The 24,747-nt window shown below is 38.2% G+C and overlaps 1 protein-coding gene across 1 annotated transcript in view; it reads right to left on the bottom strand.

Moving 5' to 3' along the window:
• Nucleotides 1–24,747, bottom strand: part of LOC137033835 (astrotactin-2-like) — a 460,374-nt gene that overhangs the window by 6,166 nt on the left and 429,461 nt on the right. The window contains exon 20 of the mRNA XM_067406219.1: nucleotides 8,346–8,487. Coding sequence (XP_067262320.1) covers nucleotides 8,346–8,487 — 142 coding nt within the window. The remainder of the gene's footprint in view (nucleotides 1–8,345; nucleotides 8,488–24,747) is intronic.

Raw genomic sequence — 24,747 nt, 5'->3', positions numbered from 1 at the left:
AGCAGCTTAAATGGGACTCCCACTTCCTCTAATGACGGAGTTCCGTTTGGCAAATACAAAACACATTAAAGCTGCTGCTCAGCGTTTTCTCAGACCACCCAGCTCAACCTGCACTAAACAGGCCTCGCTCTGCTGCTAATGATACGCGGGTCATTGAGGTGACTAGCTGACTACATTTGACTGCCTATGTGTAGTTTACATGACTACATCTAATTATTATTTTTAGGCATTTTTTTGTTTTTTTTGCACATCTGAAAAATATTTTCTTTGCATCACTAGTGTAAACAGTAGTTAGATGCTATTTGGCATGTGCCCAAAGCGTCAAACTTTTCAGACTTTTCACCTGAGACAGTATAAAAGTAGATTATTTTCATTTTGACAATCACTTACCCTTGTTTTGAACAAAACCAACCAATATTTTAATGTCTTAATAGAACACTAATATCCCATATTTGCCACACTTTAAATTGGGGTCCAATTCTCACTCTTAAAGGATTAGTTCATTTCAGAATTAACATTCCCTGATAATTTTCTCTCCTCCATCTCATCCAAGATGCTCATGTCTTTCTTTCTTCAGTGGAAAAGAAATTAAGGTTTTTGAGGAAAACATTCCAGGATTTTTCTCCATATAGTGGACTTCACTGGGGTTCAACGGGTTGAAGGTCCAAATGTCAGTTTCAGTGCAGCTTCAAAGAGCTCTACATGATCCCAGACGAGGAATAAGAGTCTATAGAAACCATCGGTCATTTTCTAAAAAAAATAAACATTATATACTTTCTATCCACAAATGCTCATCTTGCACTGCTCTGTGATGCTCCACGCATGACGTAATCATGTTGGAAAGTTCACGCGTGATGTAGGTGGAAGTACTGCGTTAGGGCGAAAAAATCCACCTCATTTTCTCCTCCAACTTCAAAATTGTCCGACATCGTTGTTTTAGTATTTTTTTAAAAGGCTTTTTGACTTAGTCTTTGAATGTTCACTTTGTAAACACTGGGACAACAATGTGATTACGTAATGCGTGGAGCATCACAGAGCAGTGCAAGATGAGCATTTGTGATTAAAAAGTATATAAATTTTAGTTTTTTTAGAAAATGACAGATGGTTTCTCTAGATCAGACTCTTATTCCTCGTCTGGGATCATGTAGAGCTCTTTGAAGCTGCACTGAAACTGACATTTGGACCTTCAACCCGTTGAACCCCAGTGAAGTCCACTATATGGAGAAAAATCCTGGAATGTTTTCCTTCATTTCTTTTCGACTGAAGAAAGAAAGACATGAACATCTTTGATGACATGGGGGTGAGTAATTTATCAGGAAATGCTCATTCTGAAGTGAACTAATCCTTTAACTAACAATTAACTACAACTTTTGCCTTAAAAGTGGTAAAGAGGATGTTTTGTTTTATATATTTTTGCAATATTACTTGAAACTGTCTTTACTAAGTGATAAAAGACTATTTATTAGGTGCACTGAAAGGAATATTATTAATATACATCATCTGTGCACGAGGTAGGGCCTTGAAAAACATCAGCCAATCATTTACGCGATCATCGCGTGAACGATTGGCCCTCTGGCTTGTCAATCACTGCCGTGACGTTCCTTGTGAGAGACGAGCGCGGCTGCGCTCCAGTAACTTTCCACACTCCACAGGCGCCGCATGCAATGTTTTTGTCAGGAGACAGGAGTAACAACTGCAGATTATGAGTTACCTGCGGTGAGTCCGACATAATGAATCCACTAAGTGTGTGCGCGGCTTAACGGTTGTAAGGCCGATTATGAATGTAAGTTGATACTTATGACTGAACGCGCTCAAACGCGTCCAGTCAGAGCCAGTTGCGTTCAGTCTGCAATTACAGTCGGTGTTCACATTCCATGTGAAAGTATATAAATCTGCTTCAGTAGCAGGAAACTATCGCTGTATGTTGAGCTCAGTCAGAATGTTTTAGCTCGTCGTAAAATGTGTGCCCGGCTTAATAACACAGCGAATGCCGGTGGTAAACAAACACTCGTGCACGGGTTTTGGGAGGCGTTCACTTGAAATGAGCTGTGAAGGAGGGGGATTGTTCTTCCACATGCACTCATTTCAAAAACTCAGTCGACGAAAACATCCTCTGTACCACCTTTAATAAACGCCTAATTACTGCTTATTAATAGTTAGTATGGTAGCTGTTAAGTTTAGGTATTGGGTAGGATTCTTGGTATTGTACAGAATGTCAAATGCACTGTAAACATACATAAAGTAGACTTTCCATGTTTAAATGCAATGTGCCAGCATCAGATTAAATTGCAAAGCACATTATATATATATTTATTAAAATTCCTTCATTACCAGAAATGGTGTTGTGTAGTCATACTGTAAACCAACATCAGATGCATCCAGCCCGAGACGCCAGTTGCAGACATTTGTTCATTTCTGCATTGTTGTATAACAGTCATCGCTGCCATCTGATGAATCTGATGAAATGGATACGCTTTCTGACTACACATAAGTCAACGGAAGGATGCCAGAGATGTCTTTTCCCCACTTCCTAGGAGACGTTTCTTTACACGGCAAGGTTTCAGCACTTTGACTCTTCCTTTGTTTGGAAATCCATATTTCAATAACCACCAGCTGATTGTTTTGTTTGTAATACGGTCTGTTTATACATGGCTTGCATAGTTTGCCTGATCTTGTTATTCATCGAAGGAGTGTGGCATTCCTTTCCTAAACCTCACCAAAAGACATCATTTCAAATACAGACAAGCCACCATCCACTGCCAATCTCATCAGAACAACACTGGCTTGAACAGTCACATTGTTTGAATTATGTGGTTGCGTGGTTGCCTTTTGGAGTGTTTTTTTTTTAAGTCAGACAATTTGTAGTTTGCTTTAAGGACATCAGAAGGGGAACTCTAGACTTGCTGTTTTGGGTTGTTTAAGGTGTTGCAAAAATACCAAAGGTACTTTTTGTGCTTACACGCTCTGAATGAGCTCTCACTCTACCTTACGCTCTTAAAAATAAAGGTTCCAAAAGAGGGTTTTGCTGCAATGACTGTGAAGAAACATTGTTGGTTCCCCATAGAACCAAACAAACCTTTTTGTTCATTGTGTGAAGAATATCTTAATAGTCTAAAAGGTATATGTATATGTAACGATAACTATAGAGTTTTAATAATCATCCCAGTTTTATGTATGATGATACACCACAACTATAATGATAATGACACAAAGGAACAATATTGGAATCACACCAATCAGAATCCATCCTTTATCCTTTAGAATCCATCCACCAATCCATCTTTTATGCCTGAAGCAGAGGGGCCGCTCTCTGGAGTCTCACACCAGGGATTTTTTTGAGTTTGCATGCCTGACACACTATCCAGGCACGCCTCTCAGGGAGCGTTCTTCTCTCATTTCCTCATTCTTAGAGTGGGTGCTGGTGAACAACCACTCACCATTCACCGTTGGCCCCGCAGAGCATGACATCGTCACCAGCCCCACTCCAGCACCTCCAGAGACCAGCCTTCCACCATCGAGTGACGCGACGGAGAAGTTGCATGTGCCCACTGCAGACTGTGGAGACCAGCCCACCGCAATGGACGAGCCTGAACCAAGGAAGAGGTTGGAAGGAGTCATCCAAGGAGCCCATTCCACATAATTTGTCTGACCAGGTGCGCGAGCCGGCAACACCATGGATTGCAGAGGGAGTGTTAGTGGAGATTGACGGCTTGGAGGATAGTCCCACCCACACTCCCGCCAATATGTGTGAGTACGATCTGGCCTCTGGAGGATATGTTGAGGAACTAAAGGACATTTTTGAGGAAATTTTAATTGACTTTTTTAGAGAGACAATTTCCAGTTCCCCTGTTTCTCCAGCGCCCCGTATATCTCCAACATTTCCTTTTTCTCCAGTTTGCCCGGCCAACCTCCCTATCCCACCTCCTCAAACTGCCAGTTCCTCAGCCCCGCCTTCGCTTGTGTCCCTCAGCCAACGTGTAAGGACTTGACCAGTGTCTTCAGTCCACCAGCTCCAGAGGATCCCCTGTCTTCGCCTCCATCCTCTGTGCCCATCGCTTCATCTCTGCCTGTCGACAAATTGGCTCCACCGGAATCCATCGGCCATACAGCTCCACGGGGCTCCCTCGTCCCTCCGGCTCCACCTTGGCTGGACATAGTCCTGCTTGCACCTTCGGCTCCATCTGGCTCCGCCTTCGTCCTCGATCCCAGTGGCTCTGCTCCATCCTGGTTTCCTGGCTACACCTCGGATGCTCGTCACATGGGCTCTATGGCTCATCGTCTCCACCTGGGTCTCTTTCATCGGTGGCTGCTTCTCCATTAGTCGTCCCCAGGTCAGGGTTAGGGTTACGTTCCATTAAGTCGTTTCCACCATGGCTCCTCCCACCTTCGACTCTGCCCTGGGACCTCGTCCTGGCTGGACTCTGGCTCAACATCTGGCTCCTCCTGCTCCTGACTTTCCCCTGGCTCCTCCCACCCTCCTCCTCCTCCTCCTGGTATCTCCTGTGTGTTCTTATTAAGGATTATTCTGTATAGTCATCATCTTCATGAGCTTTGTTACCACGATACGTGACAATGCACTGGTGTGGACGGTATAATATAGTTATTGTTATAGCTGTGAACGGGCCTTAAAAAACCCTTTTCAACTATAAAGAACCTTTTGTTCAATGGAAATGTTCCATGGATGAAAAATGTTCTTTTTGGAATCTTTGATGCAAATAAAGAATGGTGTGCAGCTCTTTAGACTTTCAAATGCCTTGTTTTGGTGCTGTAGTTTTCTTCAGAATACTTCATGTTTTTTGTCTTTGCTTCTCTCTCTGGATGTCACATGCCATTTAAATCCAACTCCAAGTCTGAGGAACTCTGCGAACAATTGGCAGTGATAAAGATCACCCAGGAGAACAAAGGCGAAGTGGTCTGGCTCATCGCTGGGAATGTCAAAACACGACGGCGAAACACACATTCCCCTTCGCCCCCCAGGAACAATCCCTCTCTCTCTCTCTGTCTCCCTCTCTTGCCTGGCTGACACATTCTACATCCCTCTTTTTCTCACTTCAGTTTCACCATTCTCTGGTTACTCCTGGATGTTTGGCTTTTCTCAGCTCATGGCTGTTTTGATTTCTGGCACCTATAGTTCAGCCGTTAAATGAGTTGCTTTTGGCAAATCTGAGCAAAGATTGAGACACTGTTGAGATCTTTTCTAAGACACGTAAGATTGATGAATAGCTGTTTTCCGTAGACTTTAGCAAAAATCGCCATTTGCTCACAATTAAGTTTCGTGAACAAACGAGATGTCACGAGAATTACAGACGCCGGGTTTGCCAAGTCAGATCACATTTATTTATAAGGCACTTTATACAGTTCAGCTTGTTTCAAAGCAGCTTCACTGCAATAAACAGGAAAAGAACAGTGTTCATGTTCATGAATTTCATGAAATAAAGCTTTAAGACATCTCTAAAGAAGACAACTGTGTGATTATTCAGCTCAATTCAGTTTGAGTTCAGTTCAATAACTGCTTAACTCATCTGATAGTGTCAGTGCAGTTCAATCGAAAATTTTACTGTGATTCTGTGGAAGCCTTTCAGTCCATACCTGAAAGCTTTTCTTATATATTTTCCACCAAAAATAATGAAATCTGAGATGATATTTTCACAGTGAAGCTCTGTTAAATCACTGCATATGGCTTTTAGGACTTTCTTTGGGGCTTAAAACATGCATCTGGGCTGATCTTGTTGGCCAAACATGTGGCTATTCTGAAGCACAGACACATTTAAGAAAATACTTTTGGAAGTAAAATGCTCATTTCTATGCTAATCTTAATATCAGCTATTTAGGACATAGAAATCAGGTTTAATGGAAGCATTTAAAGATCTTGTAGTCAGTATTCTCGTAATGGGTTGCCTTCCAGGCATCAAAAGCATTAGTAGCTAAAACAACAGATATTTCCTTCGGTTTGTTTTCAACTCTTCCCACAAACTGTGAAATATACCAGAGCAGCAATCAGACGTGGTTGAGGAGAAGATAGATGTACCTAAGATATAGCAAGTCTACAGCTAAACAGAGATTTGGACCCTGAACCTTGGAGAGCATATGCATAATTCAGGCATCTCATAATTCACGCCACGGTATGGGTCATACCAGGTTTATCATGCTTCGCTGTGTCAGTGGCCGTGATTTATTCTGCCCCCAAAGGATCGTTCTTTCAGGGTCTGTTCTCAAAGTTTCACCACTAACCTTCTCCCATCAGTCAGCTCTGCCACGCTGCTCATTTAGGTTGATTGTTAAGTAATTTCTTAAACATTTTTTGAGACCTTGACTGATTTAGTGATGACTAAATACCAAATTCTCCTTATTAACATACAGAATGCTGACAAAATTGCATGCACTTTGCAAGCCAAAAATTGGTGCAAGTTTAAAAAGATCATCTACAAACATGACCCTTGTAAAAAGCATTGAGTTATGGCTCAGCATACTACAAATACTGTCTGAAAAGCTTGGTTTTAAGTCTCCATCCACTTCATAGTACAGAAAAAGAGCTGACATGAAAACAACAACTATATATATTGTTGAGGGTGAGTAAATTATGACAAAAATGCTCATTTCTGGGTAAACGATTCCTCAAAATGGAAACCAAAGGCCTGGGAAAGATTGGTGAGGAACCAAGGTGGCAATAAGACGGAAAATCACACAACATTTAGGAAAGAACAAAAATGCACACAGTGTTCTTTAACCCCCTCACCCTCAATAGAAGAAGGCGGCACAATTAAATTCGACACTGATGAGGTTCGTCCTGTTCATAACTAAACCATGTTCTGACATGTCTTGTCACGAGAGGCCTAAACAACCAACAAAGAAAAGGCCATTTTATTACCTGTCTGGTTCCTCTCCAAAAAGTGCTCTGTAAACACAACTTACAGAAATAACAATGAGTAATACAACACTTAGCAAACTTAAATTACCAAATCCAAACCACATCAATTTACTTTCCGGTGGTCTTTGGACTATTAAATCGGTGTTGGAAGGATTTGTCCTTCCAAAGAATCCAGACTGAATATATCAGATTTGTGCTGATTCCTCACTTGCATTAGACTGCAGCTGCAGTGCATTGAATGTCTGTCCCCATCTCAATGTTATCATTTACATCATTATTATTATTTTTTTTCACTAATCAATATCTTTAAAACCAAACAGGTTGTCTTTGGAAAATTGTTTTAATTTGTTGTCATCAACATCACTTTCTTCCTCTTGATCTTTTATAAAATCCTTTTAATTAACAAAATCCACAAACATCATTAAGTATTATGAGTGGATTAGAGTTGATTATCGTATTGTGCAACTCGCTGGTTGTCCTGCTGGCTCTATCAAGATCAAAATAAACTCCAGTTGGTTAACTATTTTTTTTTTTTTATTATTATTTTTATTTATTTTTTTTAAACTTGACAGTCACTGCCAGTGTTTTTCATAATTTTCACAAAAAATGTTATTCTAGCGTCATGCATTCTTCTTCTTCTTCTTCTTATTATTATTATTATTATCAACACTTGAATGTGGGTAAGTTTTATAAAAATAAAAAAAAAGCAACATTTTAAACAAAAACCTGAGAAAATCATGGTTTTTCAAAGACTACAACATGCATAAGCAATGCTTTTATTGCTTGTTTATGATTCTTTTTTGCCTGTGTTTTGATCTGGTGATTCTGTACTCTTTCAGAAGATGCGTAATAGCGCATATAACTGTGAAAACACAGAAAGCCTGAAAATTTAATCAAAAGCGGGGAAAGAGTTAAAAATGCAAACTAGAACCAAGAAATGTTATCAGCCCTATTTTATCGTCTCTATAGGCCACCTATCTCATATCGATTTTAAAATTCTGCTACTTACTTACAAAGCCTTGTTGACGGCCATATATACAAGACTGTATATATACTACAAAGTGTACATTTATCCCAAAGTGTACATGCCAGTTTGATTTTTACATTCTCGGAATCACTCAAATGTGTATTAATAAACTTTGTAGAATGGTCCACTTTAGACATTCTACTAACTATAAGTAACTTTGCAACTACATGTCAACTCATTCTACATGTCAACCCTAACCTAACAGTCTACTAATGCTCACTTGGCCTTCACCGGTCACTTTCACTTTCACTTTAGAATGTCTAAAGTGGACCATCGAAATAAAGTGTAACCCTTAATTTTTTTCACTCATAATGATCATAGCTCAAGGGTGTTACTTTGCTGCATGTTGTCCTGCCAAGACAATATAGTCTATATTTACAATATACTGTAGAAAAGTATTAGTTGAAATGAAGAGCTTTTTCAAACTTTGTTGCTTGCTGTGGCTCTTACTTATAAAGGCTGTCGGGCTCCAGGCACTTGAAGACGAGAGAGTATATCATACTGTGAGGATGTTCTCCGCTTCTCCGTCCTGCTACCACACACGAGGAGCCCAGACCCGAGAAAAGATCGTCCATGAGGCTTAGAACCTCTCCTGGAAAACACAGAGAGAGGGACATTCACATTAATACAGGACTAGTTCACCCAAAAATTAAAATTCATTAAGTAATTCAGGGGACATGTTACCACAACTTAAATAAATGCATTTTTAAAATGTAATTCTAACTTTTAAGTAGCTAATATTATTTTATTGAGTTCTATTGACATAATAATGTTGATCATTACTTTTTTTATTAAATTGTAACTTAATGAAATTGTCTTGATAACTTTGGAAACTGGGCAGTAGATTTCTAGTTCCCAGCACTGGATAAGAATAATAAATGTTCAAATTAAGTGTTAATTTATTTGTTTTCAGTGAAGGGAAAGACCTGTTAGTGTTTAATGTTGTTATGTTTGACATTTAAAGAGTTTGTTATGTTGAAGATGCTGTGGTTACCACTGTTCTGAAGACTTCATGAAGATATATATATATATATATGAGCAATGACTACACTAATGTCAGTGACAACCAGTCATACACTGATTGGCTTCATCACTCTCTCTCCTCTCCACCAATAAGCTGGTGTGTGGTGGGCGTTCTGGCTCAATATGGCTGCCGTCGCATCATCCAGGTGAATGCTGCACATTGAGATTCCCCCTTACATATGTAAAGCACTTTGAGGACCCAGAAAAGTGTTATTATTATGTAATAAAATGTGTCAATTAGATTCAAAATAGTGACAAATTGCCGTAGGATTGTGTTGACTTTTTTTCACCCCTAAAAGGTTTATAGTAGAACCTTAAGGGGAGACACTACAGGCAAAAACACAGTTTTTTCAGGCACCGGTCAATTTTGAGACGTATGCAAATTAGCGCGTATTTAATTAGACAATGCCTCATTTGCATATTTAAACATAATATTTTAGAAAACTTGTAACACAAAAAATGTTTGCAATTTTTAATGTAATCAATCAGCTGGGGAAGTATGGTGATATCTATTTAAGGGTATATTACTACTCTAAGGTACTTGTTGTTATTCCAAAACTGCATTAGACTTTTTGATATTTTTTGATACATTGATATTTTCAATATAATGAGTTAATTTTCCCCCCGCCATTAATGGAATTTTCCAGCAATCCATGTTTTCACTTCTATATGGTAGGGGGCGCTATTATGCATCGTCTGAAAGAATACAGAATATCCAGATCCAAAAACAAGCAAAAAAGAAGCAGAAACAAGCGATAGAAGCATTGTAAAATAACGTGATCATCAAACATTCAATAGCAAATAAATCAAAACTGGCCAACAATACAGAGTGAAATGTTGAACTCAAGACTAGGAAACAAATGTGAAGCTTTGGGGTTTGGTGGACTCGATCTACTCCGGATCAGATCCAGAATGATGATCAAACAAAGTCTTTGAAAAAAAAAACACAATTTTAGCAACTTTTTGTTCAAAAATTTGCTTTTTTATAAAATTACCCACATTCAAGTGTTGTTAAAAAACAATGCATGAAGCTACGTGCATAAACTGATATTGCTGAGTTCAACATGTTCCTGGGTCAACATTTTTGTTGATCCTGGAACAACATTCAAATCAACCAATCAGATTTCAGGGACAAGTTTACAGATTATGTCAAGTTTAGGCTTAAAATCATGAATAGGTGCTTCTACATCAGTGTTATTCATCTATCATTTCCCTCAGATTTTTGGGATAACTTTTGGGTAGGGTTAGGTTTAGGGGTAGGAATAGGGTTAAGATTTTCAGACTAGGATGTTGTTCCAGGATCAACAAAATATGTTGACCCAGGGATGCATCTAACTCAGCAATATCAGGACGTGCAATATATTGGCAATATTTCTATATATATTATATATATTAAAATTATATATATATATATATATAACAAGAAATTTGAATATTCTCCCTAAAATTGGCTGACTAAATGATGACATAATGTTGATTTTTTGATGAACTGTCCCTGTAATCCTGCAGGAAATCAAATCACGTGTTGTTACATTAGACCTGAAAGGAAACGACGCACATATACTGTTGTGCATGACGTTTATGCTGTTGTGAGGTATCGTTGCACCCTTATTTCCATGAAATACCAGTTTAACATATAAGAAAATATACAAGTCAGCTTTTAGGGAAGTCATACAGAGGCAGTTGCTAAACTCAGTTCCCAGCACAACCTAAGAGGCAAAGCGGACAAGAAAAGAGCAAGCAGTAAAAACAACATTCGACACCTCCAATTTTAGCAACTCTGGAGCTAGACGAACATGCGTCGTAGGCTCACATCAGTTTTTAACACGTTCCAAAATACATATCAAAACAGCAGAACGTGTCTGGGTTGTGCGTCCCGAGGGAACAGTAAAAAATGGGCAACAGAGGGAAGGTCTAGAAAAGGGGGACTGAACGAACGAATGATTTAGCCATTTTCCCAGAAAACACACTGTATATAAGGGAAGCTTCCCGCTCGCATTCCAACACCTCAGGAGTGTCCAAGCCAAAACGTCTTTTTATAAAGTCTCAAAACCCATTGCTTTCACTTTGTGGCCCCCGCGTCTAAGGAACTTCTGTATATTTTGCAAACTTGACATTCATGAAATGGAAAACAATGGCATGGCAACTCCTCATAAGACCGCAAAAGGTCCGTGTTGAATAATCCCGGTGATGGAATGCCCTTAAATGCATGCATAGTTTCCTCTCGTCCAGGAGGCCCACGCTGCTTATGTTCAACATGATACAATGTTTCTTCTACGCTTCCCTTGAAGTTGACCATCAAAACAAAGTATAGAAGATATTCCAGTGGCATATGCCAAAAGGTCGAGGGAGGTCATAATGACAGGAAAACAGAGTCTGCTGCAGGGCTGCAACTAAAAAACTATACACTTATCTTATGGGGAAAAAAACAAATGCAAATCACAAAACTAAAGAAAACATTAGAATGAAACATTAAACAAACAAAATATGTTGCCTAAACGGAAAGCTACATTGCACACGGAGTTTAGAGATTAGAGATTTAAAGAGATTAGTTAAAATCAGTGAAGCGAGAAATAATCGTACAGAAACACATGTCAAAATGTTCTCTGGAAGCACTGATTATTTTGGTAATTGATTAACCGGTCAATTAATTGTAAATTTCACATCCTGCCTAATGTTTTCCTCCAAATAATGTGGAAATGGAAGGCTACGAAAGCAAATCAGGCCTGTTTTTTCAGTGTTGAGCAATGTAGCCAATCACAAACATGATTTCTTGAACGCAATGACCAATCAGAGGTGTTTAAGTTAGCATTGGCGTTTTGAGTGGTGAGTGGATTCTGAGTTTTACACGCTTGCAAATTATTATCTTATTATAACAAACAATTACGTAAAAAAGAGCAGTCAGCTTCATTTATTGAAGGGTTAGTTCACCCTAAAATAATAATTCTGTCATTAATAACTCACCCTCATGTCGTTCCACACCTATAAGACCTTCGTTCACAGAACACAAATTAAGATATTTTTGATGAAATCCAATGGCTCAGTGAGGCCTGCATCATTCCCAGCAAGATAATAAACATCTTCAATGCCCAGAAAGCTACTAAAGACGTATTTAAAACAGTTCATGTGACTACAGTGGTTCAACTTTAATGTTATGAATATTTTTTGTGCGCCAAAAAAACCCAAAATAACGACTTTATTCAACAATATCTAGTGATGGATGATTTCGAAACACTGCTTCATGAAGCTTTACAAATCTTTTGTTTTGAATCGGTGGTTCGGAGCGTGAATCAAACAGCCAAAGTCACGTGATTTCAGTAAACGAGGCTTCGTTACGTCATAAATGTTTAGAAATTTCACTGGTTCACCACTGGGGGGTGTGACTTTGGCAGTTTGATACACGCCCCGCACCACTGATGCGAAACAAAAATTTGTTATTGTGTTTTTTTGGTGCACAAAAAGTATTCTTGTCGCCTCATAACATTAAGGTTGAACCACTGTAGTGGTATCTGAAGATGAACGAAGGTCTTACGGCTGTGGAACGACATGAGGGTGAGTAATGACAGAAATTCGTTTTTGGGTGAACTAAGCCCAACTAAAGATGAGTGACAGCTTTTTGGTTGATTCTAAAGGGAGCTCTCTATGCGCGCTTTCTGAGATCCAAATCCTGCGTATAATCTGTTCAAATTAACAGTGGTTTGTGAACGTACACGCTTTATTGAAGCCGCAGTCTGTAAGTTTTTCCACTTTGTCGCCATCTCTTTTCTAAACCTGCAATTGCAATTATTTGTGGAATTATCATCTTTACGTGCGTTGTGCCTCGGCACGGCTGTTCAGCGCGGATTCATCTAATGTTTGCTGTCCGTCACTGAACCGGTGTGGATACTGTACTTCGGAATCACAGATTCTACGTCTTGGAAGTATGACCAAAATAAGAATTTTCACTGGAAAATATCATCTGAACAAGTAAGTAACATGTCTGCCACTTTTGTTCTGACCAACTGAGGGAAAAGCATTACAATAAATCTTTATATTTTTAAATACTTTTGCTTTTGACTATTAGTGAATCTCCAGTTGTCATTGAATATTATCATTTGGACCCTTCTGGATTACAATCCCCCATCAAAATGATAAATTTAATTATTCCAGCTGCTGTGAGAAGAGAGTATAAATGATCGGCCATCCTCACATGTGATTTAGCCTGGGACTCGTTCTTCATGTGAACAGACGTGACATAGTGACGCAAAGACGAATGCTCGAATTTCCCGCGGAAGTCCACCAGTACTGATTTTATTATAACATTATTACAAGCTTACCATTGTTAATCGAGCTATGGTAAGGAGTTGCTGGGTATATAATTGCTCAAATTAATTTTGAATAATTTTTAACCAAAAAAAGCATAATTTATCAGCAGTGTTTATGTTGGGATGTGTAGGTTGTGCGATGACAAGTAACTTGAAACTATTTCAAGGAAATCTATTTAAAAAATCTATTATCTATTATCTGTTTTTAAATGGGAAGCACATCTCCTTAGACTTTCCCTGAAGATGGTTCAACTTACGCAGAAAATTAATATTTAATGCATATTACACAAAACGGAACTTGAAACATAATTCGGCTATATTGATCTAAAATTGCGAATTTAACTTATGCACAAAATTGCAATATGGCATAAAACATTTGTAAATAAAGCACCGTTTCCATCCTGTGAGTCAAAGAGAACAAAATTGTCACTTCCTGATAAACTGGTGCTAAATATCACTAAGAAACGTAGGAGAATCCACTGTATATGATAAGTTTCGTATATATAATAAATTATTTGCATCTCAGAGCGTGCAGACGAAACGCAATAAACGTGTTATCTTGTTTCAGAGGCGGACGCTGCTGTTTGGAAACGCAGTGATGTAAGACAGTTCTGGGAGGAATTATTCTGAACCACACTGACGACAGACTTCACAAAAAGATTTATCCACTGTATACTACAGTTATCCCATTGCGCTGTCACATGATTTTTAAAAAAAAATTTATGCACATCAAGGAATTTATTTTGTAAACGTGTTTCCATCATAGTTTATGTGCACGTTTTCTTATCGGATAGAAATTTATCAGACTGAAACGAGCGCATACGTTTTTTAATGCACATTTTTAGAATACATTTTTATGCGCATCTTGGCGTTTCCATCCGGCAGTTTTGATGCGATATCCCAAAATGCGCATAAAAATAGGCAGATGGAAACATAGCCAGTGTTACATATCAATATGCTACAGATATTAGAATACTGTTTTTATCATTGTGTTTTCAGAGGAATTAAAAAGCTATTGTGCCTCGTGTTTACAAAGTATATAGGGATAATGCAATGGTTTGTAGGATGATCTACAGGATGTTAATGTTTTGGTGAAAGTCTGTTTCTCAGATCATAAAAATATGTGTCCCCCATATGAAAACAAAATGCCCCCCTATTCTATATGTTTGTGTACTTGAAACATGGAATGCAATGCCTTGAAATCCCAAAAAAGTTGAATACTCCGGTTGTCTGATGACAGTTGACAGATGTGAACGCAATAACTTCTTGTTGCGACGAACTCAACGGACATATTCACCTCAGATAAAAAGGTACATGGATTGAATTTCATGTTGCGTTTGTATTAATCTTGATTTTTCACAAGTTGTGTAGTTTTTGGAGTGAACTGGTGCTAATAGAGTCTCATGAACGCAGTCGAGCACAGAAGACCAACGGCCAAGGTCAGGGTTTTTGTTACATAATACATAAAATTTTGGTTCGTTTTTCGACCAAACCCTACTGTATACCCCCAAAAGTGGTCTGCAAAAGAAAGAAAGTCACACAAGAGTGACTAAATGATGACTTTATTCTCATTTTAGGGTCAACCGTCCCGTTAAAACCATGTACTTTCACCGCAACAGCGAGTAACACTTCAGTAGTGGGACATCGCCATGCATGAAGTCACAAGGGCGTCAAGTCAAGTATTTTAAAATGCGAGGCCTTTGCAGTTGGCACCATATGGAGGAAGGCTTGTGTCAACCCCCCTGATACCTGCCCACCTCGCATCCAAAAACATGCAACCCATGCAACTTTGATGTCTACGCACTCACGCCCCTGGGATCCGTGTGAGCCGTGTGCAGTGAACGGAAGAGCAGCGCAGAGAGGTTTGTACGCCGAACACGTGCGTCGTAGACCTCAGCTTTACATTGGGCTTGTCAGATCTCCTAACAGACTGCAGATCCAAAACAGTAATCGCTCCACTGTATAAATACAAGTCGTGTCAGATACAGCACGAGCGTTTCGGTTCTACAGTAATTCGTCCAGGTCTTGAGTACGAAAGCAGATGTGGGTGATCATTTTGGACGTGCGCGTAGATTTCCTTTCTAAGGCTTGTTGACTTCTTTTGACTGTTTTTCCCCTTTAGGATTGCTGGAGTATGTGATAATTACTAGCAAACCCCTGAAACAGCCCACGGGTGGCCGCTTTCCTGCTTCCCAGTCACGGACTGGCCTATTGATTTATTCTGATTATCAAAACATACAAAGATAGCGTTTCCAGCCAAACCTCATGCAGAAACATCAAACATCAAACCGAGTTTTCTTTCCCCCTGCCTTCTGTCGTACCTATCAAAGCCTCCTATTCCCTTCTCTTTTACACATTCTCTGGGCTCGAAGCTGTCAGGGGGCCTGCGAAATCTGGCTCCGCTCGCGCATTCCATGCATATTTGTGTCAATGTGAGGGAAATGGACCGAGGGCCAGGCGGTGTAATATAGATAGTCAATCTTAAGCACTTCTTGACCTCTTGTCACTGCTAATAGTGCGAGGAAACAAACTGAACAGGTCTCACACGGTTCCCGGACGCTCACTGGCTCCGTTTCTCACAGTTGTGTTCATATTTAACTGTGATTTTAAAATGCATGCAAGGCGCTGATTTTAAACGCAAGTGATTATTTTAAGTATGATTTATATACTTTTTGTTATTTTGAAATAGATTTTATTTTTATGCACATGCAGGGGAGTCGCTCCCGCCAGTGTGCACGGCATCGCAAAGTTTTCGGTACAATTAACGTTTAACGCAAAACAGGTGGCCTCTTCTGGGTGCACGGGTTCAAACAAACGAAACATAACTGCAGATATGTTCCATAAATTCTTCCCAAGTCTCCATATAATTCAAGCCAGGGCCACACATACGGTAAAATCATAACAGCTCGTGTTTACACAATTTAAGAGCCTGAAGACAGAGCCGGCTGCTCGCGAACAAAGACCACAGTTTGGTGTTTTGTTGTTGTTTTTTTCTAACCAAATATAAGTACATGTCCGGTGTCGTTCCGTTAGATTTATGGAGTTGTGGAATAATCGCTGCCAAGATTTCTAGCGATCGGAGTTGTAACTGAATGTGCTGGGGTAGTATCATATGATTTGTGTTTTCATTTGTAAAATGAACATATTTTATTTCCTACTATAAATCAAATTTATAGTTACCTGCACATTAAAGTCTTGGTTGTGCTTGCTAAATCACTTATATTTTTAACAGTTTTGAAAGATGTTTTTTTTATTTATTTTTTTATTATTCTTAAAACGTATTTCATAGAATCTGACTGCAATTAAATGGTAAAATGCACTTATTGTTTAAAAAATAAAAAAATAAAAATCAAACCCTAATGCATTTTATTAAAATGTTTTTATAATGCGTGCTTGAGGCTGCTCAGACAATACAAAACTATTATAAAAATTAATCTAAAATTAAAGTAAAAATGGAGGGAGTGGGGGGTCTAAATATTAACAGAAACCTAAAATAGTGTATTAATGACACTAAAATAACACTAGTAAGCACTAAAAAAAAAATAAAATAAAATGCATTAAGGTTTGCCATTGACAGAATTTTCTTGCTTTCCATGTTTTCACTGTTATACGGTAGGGGACACTATTACACATCTGAAAGAGTACAGAATCTCTGAATCAAAACACAGGAAAAAAGAAGCACAAACAAGCGATAAAAGCATTGCATATGCACACTGTAGTCTTCAACAAAAAAAAATTGGATTTTCCCCACATTTAAGTGTTGATAAAAGAAGATAGAAGATTCACAATAGTATATAGATAACATATCAAATGTTGAAAGTGAGATATTTTGAAATGTCATGCCAAATATTGGCTCATTTTGGATTTCATGAGAGCTACACATTCCAAAAAAGTTGGGACAGGTAACAATAAGAGGCCGGAAAAGTTAAATATACATATAAGGAACAGCTGGAGGACCAATTTGCAACTTATTAGGTCAATTGTCAACATGATTGGGTATAAAAAGAGCCTCTCAGAGTGGCAGTGTCTCTCAGAAGTCAAGATGGGCAGAGGATCACCAATTCCCCCAATGCTGCGGCCAAAAATAGTGGAGCAATATCAGAAAGGAGTTTCTCAGAGAAAAATTACAAAGAGTTTGAAGTTATCATCATCTACAGTGCATAATATCATCCAAAGATTCAGAGAATCTGGAACAATCTCTGTGCGTAAGGGTCAAGGCCGGAAAACCATACTGGATGCCCGTGATCTTCGGGCCCTTAGACGGCACTGCATCACATACAGGAATGCTACTGTAATGGAAATCACAACATGGGCTCAGGAATACTTCCAGAAAACATTGTCGGTGAACACAATCCACCGTGCCATTCGCCGTTGCCGAATAAAACTCTATAGGTCAAAAAAGAAGCCATATCTAAACATGATCCAGAAGCGCAGGCGTTTTCTCTGGGCCAAGGCTCATTTAAAATGGACTGTGGCAAAGTGGAAAAATGTTCTGTGGTCAGACGAATCAAAATTTGAAGTTCTTTTTGGAAAACTGGGACGCCGTGTCATCCGGACTAAAGAGGACAAGGACAACCCAAGTTGTAATCAGCGCTCAGTTCAGAAGCCTGCATCTCTGATGGTATGGGGTTGCATGAGTGCATGTGGCATGGGCAGCTTACACATCTGGAAAGGCACCATCAATGCTGAAAGGTATATTCAAGTTCTAGAACAACATATGCTCCCATCCAGACGTCGTCTCTTTCAGGGAAGACCTTGCATTTTCCAACATGACAATGCCAGACCACATACTGCATCAATTACAACATCATGGCTGCGTAGAAGAAGGATCCGGGTACTGAAATGGCCAGCCTGCAGTCCAGATCTTTCACCCATAGAAAACATTTGGCGCATCATAAAGAGGAAGATGTGACAAAGAAGACCTAAGAGAGTTGAGCAACTAGAAGCCTGTATTAGACAAGAACGGGACAACATTCCTATTCCTAAACTTGAGCAACTTGTCTCCTCAGTCCCCAGACGTTTGCAGACTGTTATAAAAAGAAGAGGGGATGCCACACAGTGGGAAACATGGCATTGTCCCAACTTTTTTGAGATGTTTTGATGCCATGAAATTTAAAATCCCTTAAAATGATACATTTTCTCAGTTTAAACATTTGATATGTCATCTATGTTGTATTCTGAATAAAATATTGAAATTTGAACACATCATTGCATTCTGTTTTTATTCACAATTTGTACAGTGTCCCAACTTCTTTGGAATCGGGTTTGTATATATATATATATATATATATATATATATATATATATATATATATATATATATATATATATATATATATATATATATATATATATATATATATATATATATATATATATATATATATATATTTCAGTTAATGTTTATTTTATTTTAAGTCATGAATTTTGTTTTATGGTTTTATTTAATTCTTCCCTGCTAGCCAGAATTTTTGATAATTTTCACAAAACTTTCATGGCCCACAGAATATGTTGTTGTATTGATATCTGAACATGCAATATATCATGAGAAGAAACAGAGACTTTGCTTTTAAACAAAAACAACAAAATCAAAACTTTTTATTCTAGCTTCATGCAATCTTTTTTTTTTTCTTCTTTTATCAACACTTAAATGTGGGTAAGTGTTTTTTTAATTTATTTTTTTAAAGCAACATTTTGTAATAAAATATCTGAGAAAATCAAAATTTTTTTTTTTTTTTTTGAAGACTACAATGTGCATATGTAATGCTTTTATCGCTTGCTTGTGCTTCTTATTTCCTGTGTTTTGATCGGGAGATTCTCTACTCTTCCAGAAGATGTGTAATAGCGCCCCCTACCGTATAACAGTGAAAACAGGGAAAGCCTGAAAATTCTGTCAATGGCGGAGAAAGAGTTAATGATGATTTCAAGGGTGTTCTGGGTTGTTGCTTGCATATCATATACTGATTAAAGATTAATGGGTTAGAGCAGGGGTACTCAACAGGCGGCCCGCGGGCCGCATCCGGCCCGTCAGCATTAAATTTGTGGCCCGCATCATGCTACATATAAATGTATATTTATTATAATTTGCGTCTAAAATTAGCGTGAATATTACTTAGTTTTTTTACACGTACACAAGGGTAGGCGTACAGTGCGCGTGACGCTGTAATCATCAGCAGAGAACGCGTATAGTGTACGCGCGCAGCACAGTTTTTCTAACCGCGAAGAACAATAAACTGAAGGCACTTTGCACGCGCGCACTGAATAGTTTTTGCACTAATTTAGTTTGTCCACAAGGTGTCAGCACTGAAACGGGCTGTTGTTTCAGTCTGAAAAGAAACGGATAAGACGAAACAAGAGTAACAACAAACACAATAGCCGACCGTGTTGAAGAGCGCTCCTTTGAGGGGATTAAAAGATACCAGCAACTCTAATTTTAAACAAGTACAAAGACATTTTATTGTAACTATTTGAGCGAAAAAGACTAGACAAGCATGAATCTCTCTAGTGCGCATGTGTCGAGCACTTGTGTTCGTGAACGCCATCAAAGGCTCAAGACTGTGCGCGCAAGTAAAAAACAAAGTAACCTTATTTTTCCATGATGAAATGCAGTTGACATTCCTCAAACTTTGCAGTGTGTAAGTTGCCGAGCAGCATGAAAAACACACCTTTTATTCTTAATGTCAATGTGTTATAAACAGAAAGCAAGCAGCGCTCCCATTACAGATCTGTCATCACATCATTGAGCTCACGGAGAATATCTGATTTATCATGTTTACAACGTTGGTTATAGTTACGTAATTCATGAGATTGTGATTGAACATTTAAAAAAAAGAAAAAAAAAGATTTTTGGATTCTTACCAAATTAAAAGGTAATAATAATATAAATAATAAAACGTTTATTCTCTGAGTATAAATAGGTGCTATAAAAAGTGTTAAAAAGGTGCAATGGAGTATAAAATGACTATAAAAAAAGTGCAATGTTTTCGTCTTACGGACAAACTCTTATCAGCCAGTGAACAACAGCCAGACCTTAAATTTCTTGTGAAAAGAAATGAAATAAGGATGAATAAGGAATGAATAAGGATTTCTTTTCATCAGTTCTTGTTTTTCTTTATGCATTTGTACATTAAGAATACAGCAAGACAAGCTATTAATCATTTTTTTAAATGCCATTTATCATGTTGAGTGACACTTTAAAAAGGACACCATACTATTAAGACTTAGCTAGATGATAAACTGCACTTTTAGTAAATAAACAGTAAAACTACAAATATTGTCTTAAGTAGGCCTAAAAAGTCTTACGATCCAAGTTATAACTTGTGGCCCTTCGCGTTTCATTTGGTTGAAATGCGGCCCTCTTGGCCTCTGAACTTGAGTACCCCTGAGTTAGAGGTTCAAAAGCAAATGTGAGAAAAAACATATTTGCTGAAGCTCCCAAGCAGTTTTAGCTTCCGACTGCTTCACATCACGAGTGCAACGCTGTGTCAGGTGAGCGACCCAGCAAGTTTACTATATGAGAAAAAAACAAACATATGGAGCTGATTATGTGTTGTAAACAATAATATATATTACTTTACAAATCATGCACTTAGATAAAAGTGTTCTGAGCTCATAACATAGTATTGTGCATGAAAACAAGTCTTTATTAATCGATAATCTGCCAATGCAATCATGATTTGTGTGAAAAGGAACAAAAGTTGTTGGTGTCTTACTGCCTCGAGTGTTTATTTCTCCTGGAATCTGCAGTGAAATATTTGTACAGGTTCAGTTTTTGTAGAAATGTGATTATTCAGTGAGTAAGAAACTGCAATTATCAACATGGTTTTGGCCAACAATGTAATTTGTCTAAGAGAAATCCACACTAGAATATCTGCAGATCAGAAAAGATCTCTGGAAAGATAGCTACAGTATCAGCATTGCCACCACTTTAACACAACAAAATATGAACAAAAGTGTACAGTGTTGCACTACATAATTTATGTACACATTTACATAAATTAGTGCATCTTTGCTGATGAGGCTGGATATTAGTGTAATGAACTGCAAAGACACATCAGACCTTCTGTTGGGATCATTTACAGGTTTTTGTGCGCTCCACGTACAGTATGAGCATCTTTCTCTCTGTATTCATAGCCAAACCGATACCCCAGCTGTGCTAGACTACAGCCTGGCAGGACAGACATTACCTCAGCTAACCCCTATTGGTTAACACACTCTCCTTGCCAGGGGTTCTGCAGGCAGGAACACCATGTCCATGCTCGTCGTCTGCTTTCATTCATTAGAGCAGAGGAGGCACAACTTTATCACCAGGCTGTGAGAACTGCGAGTACACTGCTACACATGCTATATCTGAAGTGTCTGTATGAATCAGTGTTGTGTCAGCCACAGCTGCTTGGAGTGTGTTAGCGCTGAAAATCACAAGGAGAGAGAGAGAGAAAAAAGTTTTAGATAAACTAGTGAAGGAATCACAGCGGTTGCATCAAGCAAATCAGGTCTGAGGTTAATGAACAACCTTCGTCGATTCAGAATCAAGACTGCAAGAAGGCATAAATTGCGAAGTGACTGTACGTTACAGCGACAGACACAATAAGAAGAGATGTATAAAGGACGCTTTATTGAAAATATTGTCGCTGAAATCTTGTGTATCTCTATATTTCGTTTTTTTTTTTTTTTTCTTCCATAAATCATTACTAGTGGTCACCCTTTATGACTGTCTGAGGGTTTTGCAAATATTTAACCAATGAAAAATAACAAAAATAACTTGTGACTAAACCTCGTAACTCTATTGGATCCTCAAACTGTCAGTCAAACCTCATAACCCCGCCCACTACTATCATGTTGCATGCAGTTTGGCGCATCTCTGCTTGTTTGCAATGCAATGATAAATAAAGAACTGGTTGTTTGAATCAGGTGAATGATGAATGTTTTCCATTTTCTGAAAAGTAACGTTTTTATCTCACAATTCTTGTGAGTTTATATCTCACAATTTTAAGTGAAAATCTTGCAAATCATTTTTTATTTTTTGTCAGAACTCAGAACTTATATCTCACAATTTTGAGTTTTTTTCTTCTCAGAACTGAACATTTATTACACGATTCTGATTATTATTATTTATTTTTTTTGCACATCCAAGTATATATTTTGAAATTTAGAGTTAATGTCTCATATTTCAGACTTTTCTTCTCAGTTTATATCTTCAAAATACAGAATGTGTTTCTTGCAATTCCAAGTTTTCCACACTTTTGCATTGTGTTTTCAATATCACTTAGTAAAACGGCTAGACATAATCAGTTCTCAACTGGCTTCATGGAAATCGCTGAAGAAATATGATGTGTAGACTTTGTAAATAACATTAATGTTTGTCTAAAAGTGTTACGCAAATATTATTACAGACATAAGGTCTATAATTCTAATTTTGCATAAACCCAACCAATCATATTACAGCTTGCCTGATTGACAGTCCATCTGCATACCATCTAAGTTTTGCGACTACTAAAAAGGATACTTTATAAGTGCTTATCGTGTTTATAAAAGAAAGAATATTTGCACAGGACAAAATAATAACTGTATTTACACAAATTATCCTCATCAATGGTTTACAGTCTTGGTATCCAATCTAAGCAGGAGTCTACTCTTGAGAATCAATGACAGTTCGTAGGCTTTTGTCATAGTTTGTCAGCACTCTGGTCTTGACAAAAAGTTTTAGTAAAATAAATTCTTTGGTTGTTTTGCATTCACTAGACATTTGAGTTCTCAACCACAGTAGGATCCACCCAACGGAGGGACTCATAAGTGTGTGACTATTATGAAGCAAGGGCATTACACTTTCTGAGAGCATTGCGTTTTCAGTATTACTTAAAAAAAAACTACTCTTATTTCTACTCCGTGTCAAAAGAATTGCGAGTCTTGAGGGTAGGAATGTGATTTATCCTAAACATTTGACTCAAGACTCTTTCAGTTGAGGAATTGCAGTTTGACAGTTTTCCTGGGTGTATCCTAACAAAACAATGATTGCAACATAGGTTATACACGCTTTGTGTACTTCACACTGCAAAAAGTGTGATGGCAGTGCCAACCTCAGTCAGTTTGGATTTGAAAAAGATGGTGGTTTGAACAGAAATTACAGCATGTGAGGTCTCTCCGAGGAATCAGAGTTTGCGCGGGAGTACCTGCGATCTTCCCAGGATTCTGTTAAGTGCCTGGTACCTATCAGACCGGTCTGTCGATATAAACAGGAACCGCGAACAGCCGGTTGAGATTAGCGGAGACATTCTATTACTGGAGAAACATATTGCGTGATGTTGAGTTAACACAGCGATTAAAACCTTGTCGCAGATGTTAGGTGACCTCTTGCTCGAAAAAGCAGGGAGGAAGCAAATCATGCTGAACTGAAGGGGAGAGGCTGGGACTAAGCATTTTTCTCATTTATCCGCTCCAGCTCATGATGGGAGTTATTCAAGTCATTTAAGGCATCTCATGCATCTTCCTCCTGCTGTTTTGCAGAGTTGTCTGTGCCACCATAATGCTCTGCCATGTCAGCTCATGAGAACTATTTTACAAAGTGGGGATTCTGTATGAATTTCTACAAAGTAATACATACACTGTAAAACTCAATGAGTTCAGAACATTTGAGGAAACATATTACACCAAAACATTTAAGTAAACTAACTATTTTTATTTATTTATTTTTTTTAAGTTAGTAGAACTTAAAATTTTTTGTGACAAGTGGGGCGGGGCCGAGAGCAGTGGAAGTCTGACGCAACTCAGTCATATTAAGTTCAGCTCACTACAATCAAATTTTGAGTTCACCCAACTTTTTTCTTTTAAGTAGAATGAACTTTCATTATTATTTGAGTGAAACAAACTTATTTCCTTTAATTAATTTTAATGTTCGGTTTTACAGTTTAACTTTTTAGAAAAAGCTAAAACATGAAGCTCCACCCCTAAATCTAAGCATCAGGCTTAGGGAGATTGTATGAAAACCTATGTTTATGAATTCATATGGCCATGCCATGTATGCCTCCAAAACCAAAACTGCATTCATAATTGTGTGGTTCAATGCCAAGGAGGAACGTCATAATTCTGGAAGACGAGCTAAAATTCACGTTTCCACTCAGTTGAAAGGCTATAGTGCAAACACAATTCCAGATAAAACACTAGTGAGGGCACTTGCATCAAAGTGGATATGACTCCCTCATATGTTTCTGTAACAACCAAAACAAAGCACAGGTCGTTTGTTCTCAACTATGCTGCTACAGAGTCCAGGCTTTTCTTTCATCTCCTGAAGCAATGTTCTCTGTCTCATTAATGTCCATAGACATTTGCTGGTTTTACGCTCACTTGAGATCAGTGCAAGTTCAGAAGAGTCCAAAAGGTCACAGTGCAATGGAAACGACACATATTTCTTATATTATCATTGAACATACTTTAGGTTATGTGATACATTAAACAAGGGGTTGGCAACCTATGGCACAATCACTGACACGTGACAATAGCTTAATTTATTTTAAATAAAGTCACTCAAA

The sequence above is a fragment of the Chanodichthys erythropterus genome, chromosome 13 (assembly GCF_024489055.1).
Source record: "Chanodichthys erythropterus isolate Z2021 chromosome 13, ASM2448905v1, whole genome shotgun sequence".
Taxonomy (NCBI): domain Eukaryota; kingdom Metazoa; phylum Chordata; class Actinopteri; order Cypriniformes; family Xenocyprididae; genus Chanodichthys; species Chanodichthys erythropterus.
This window is presented reverse-complemented; position numbering and strand designations above follow the sequence as displayed.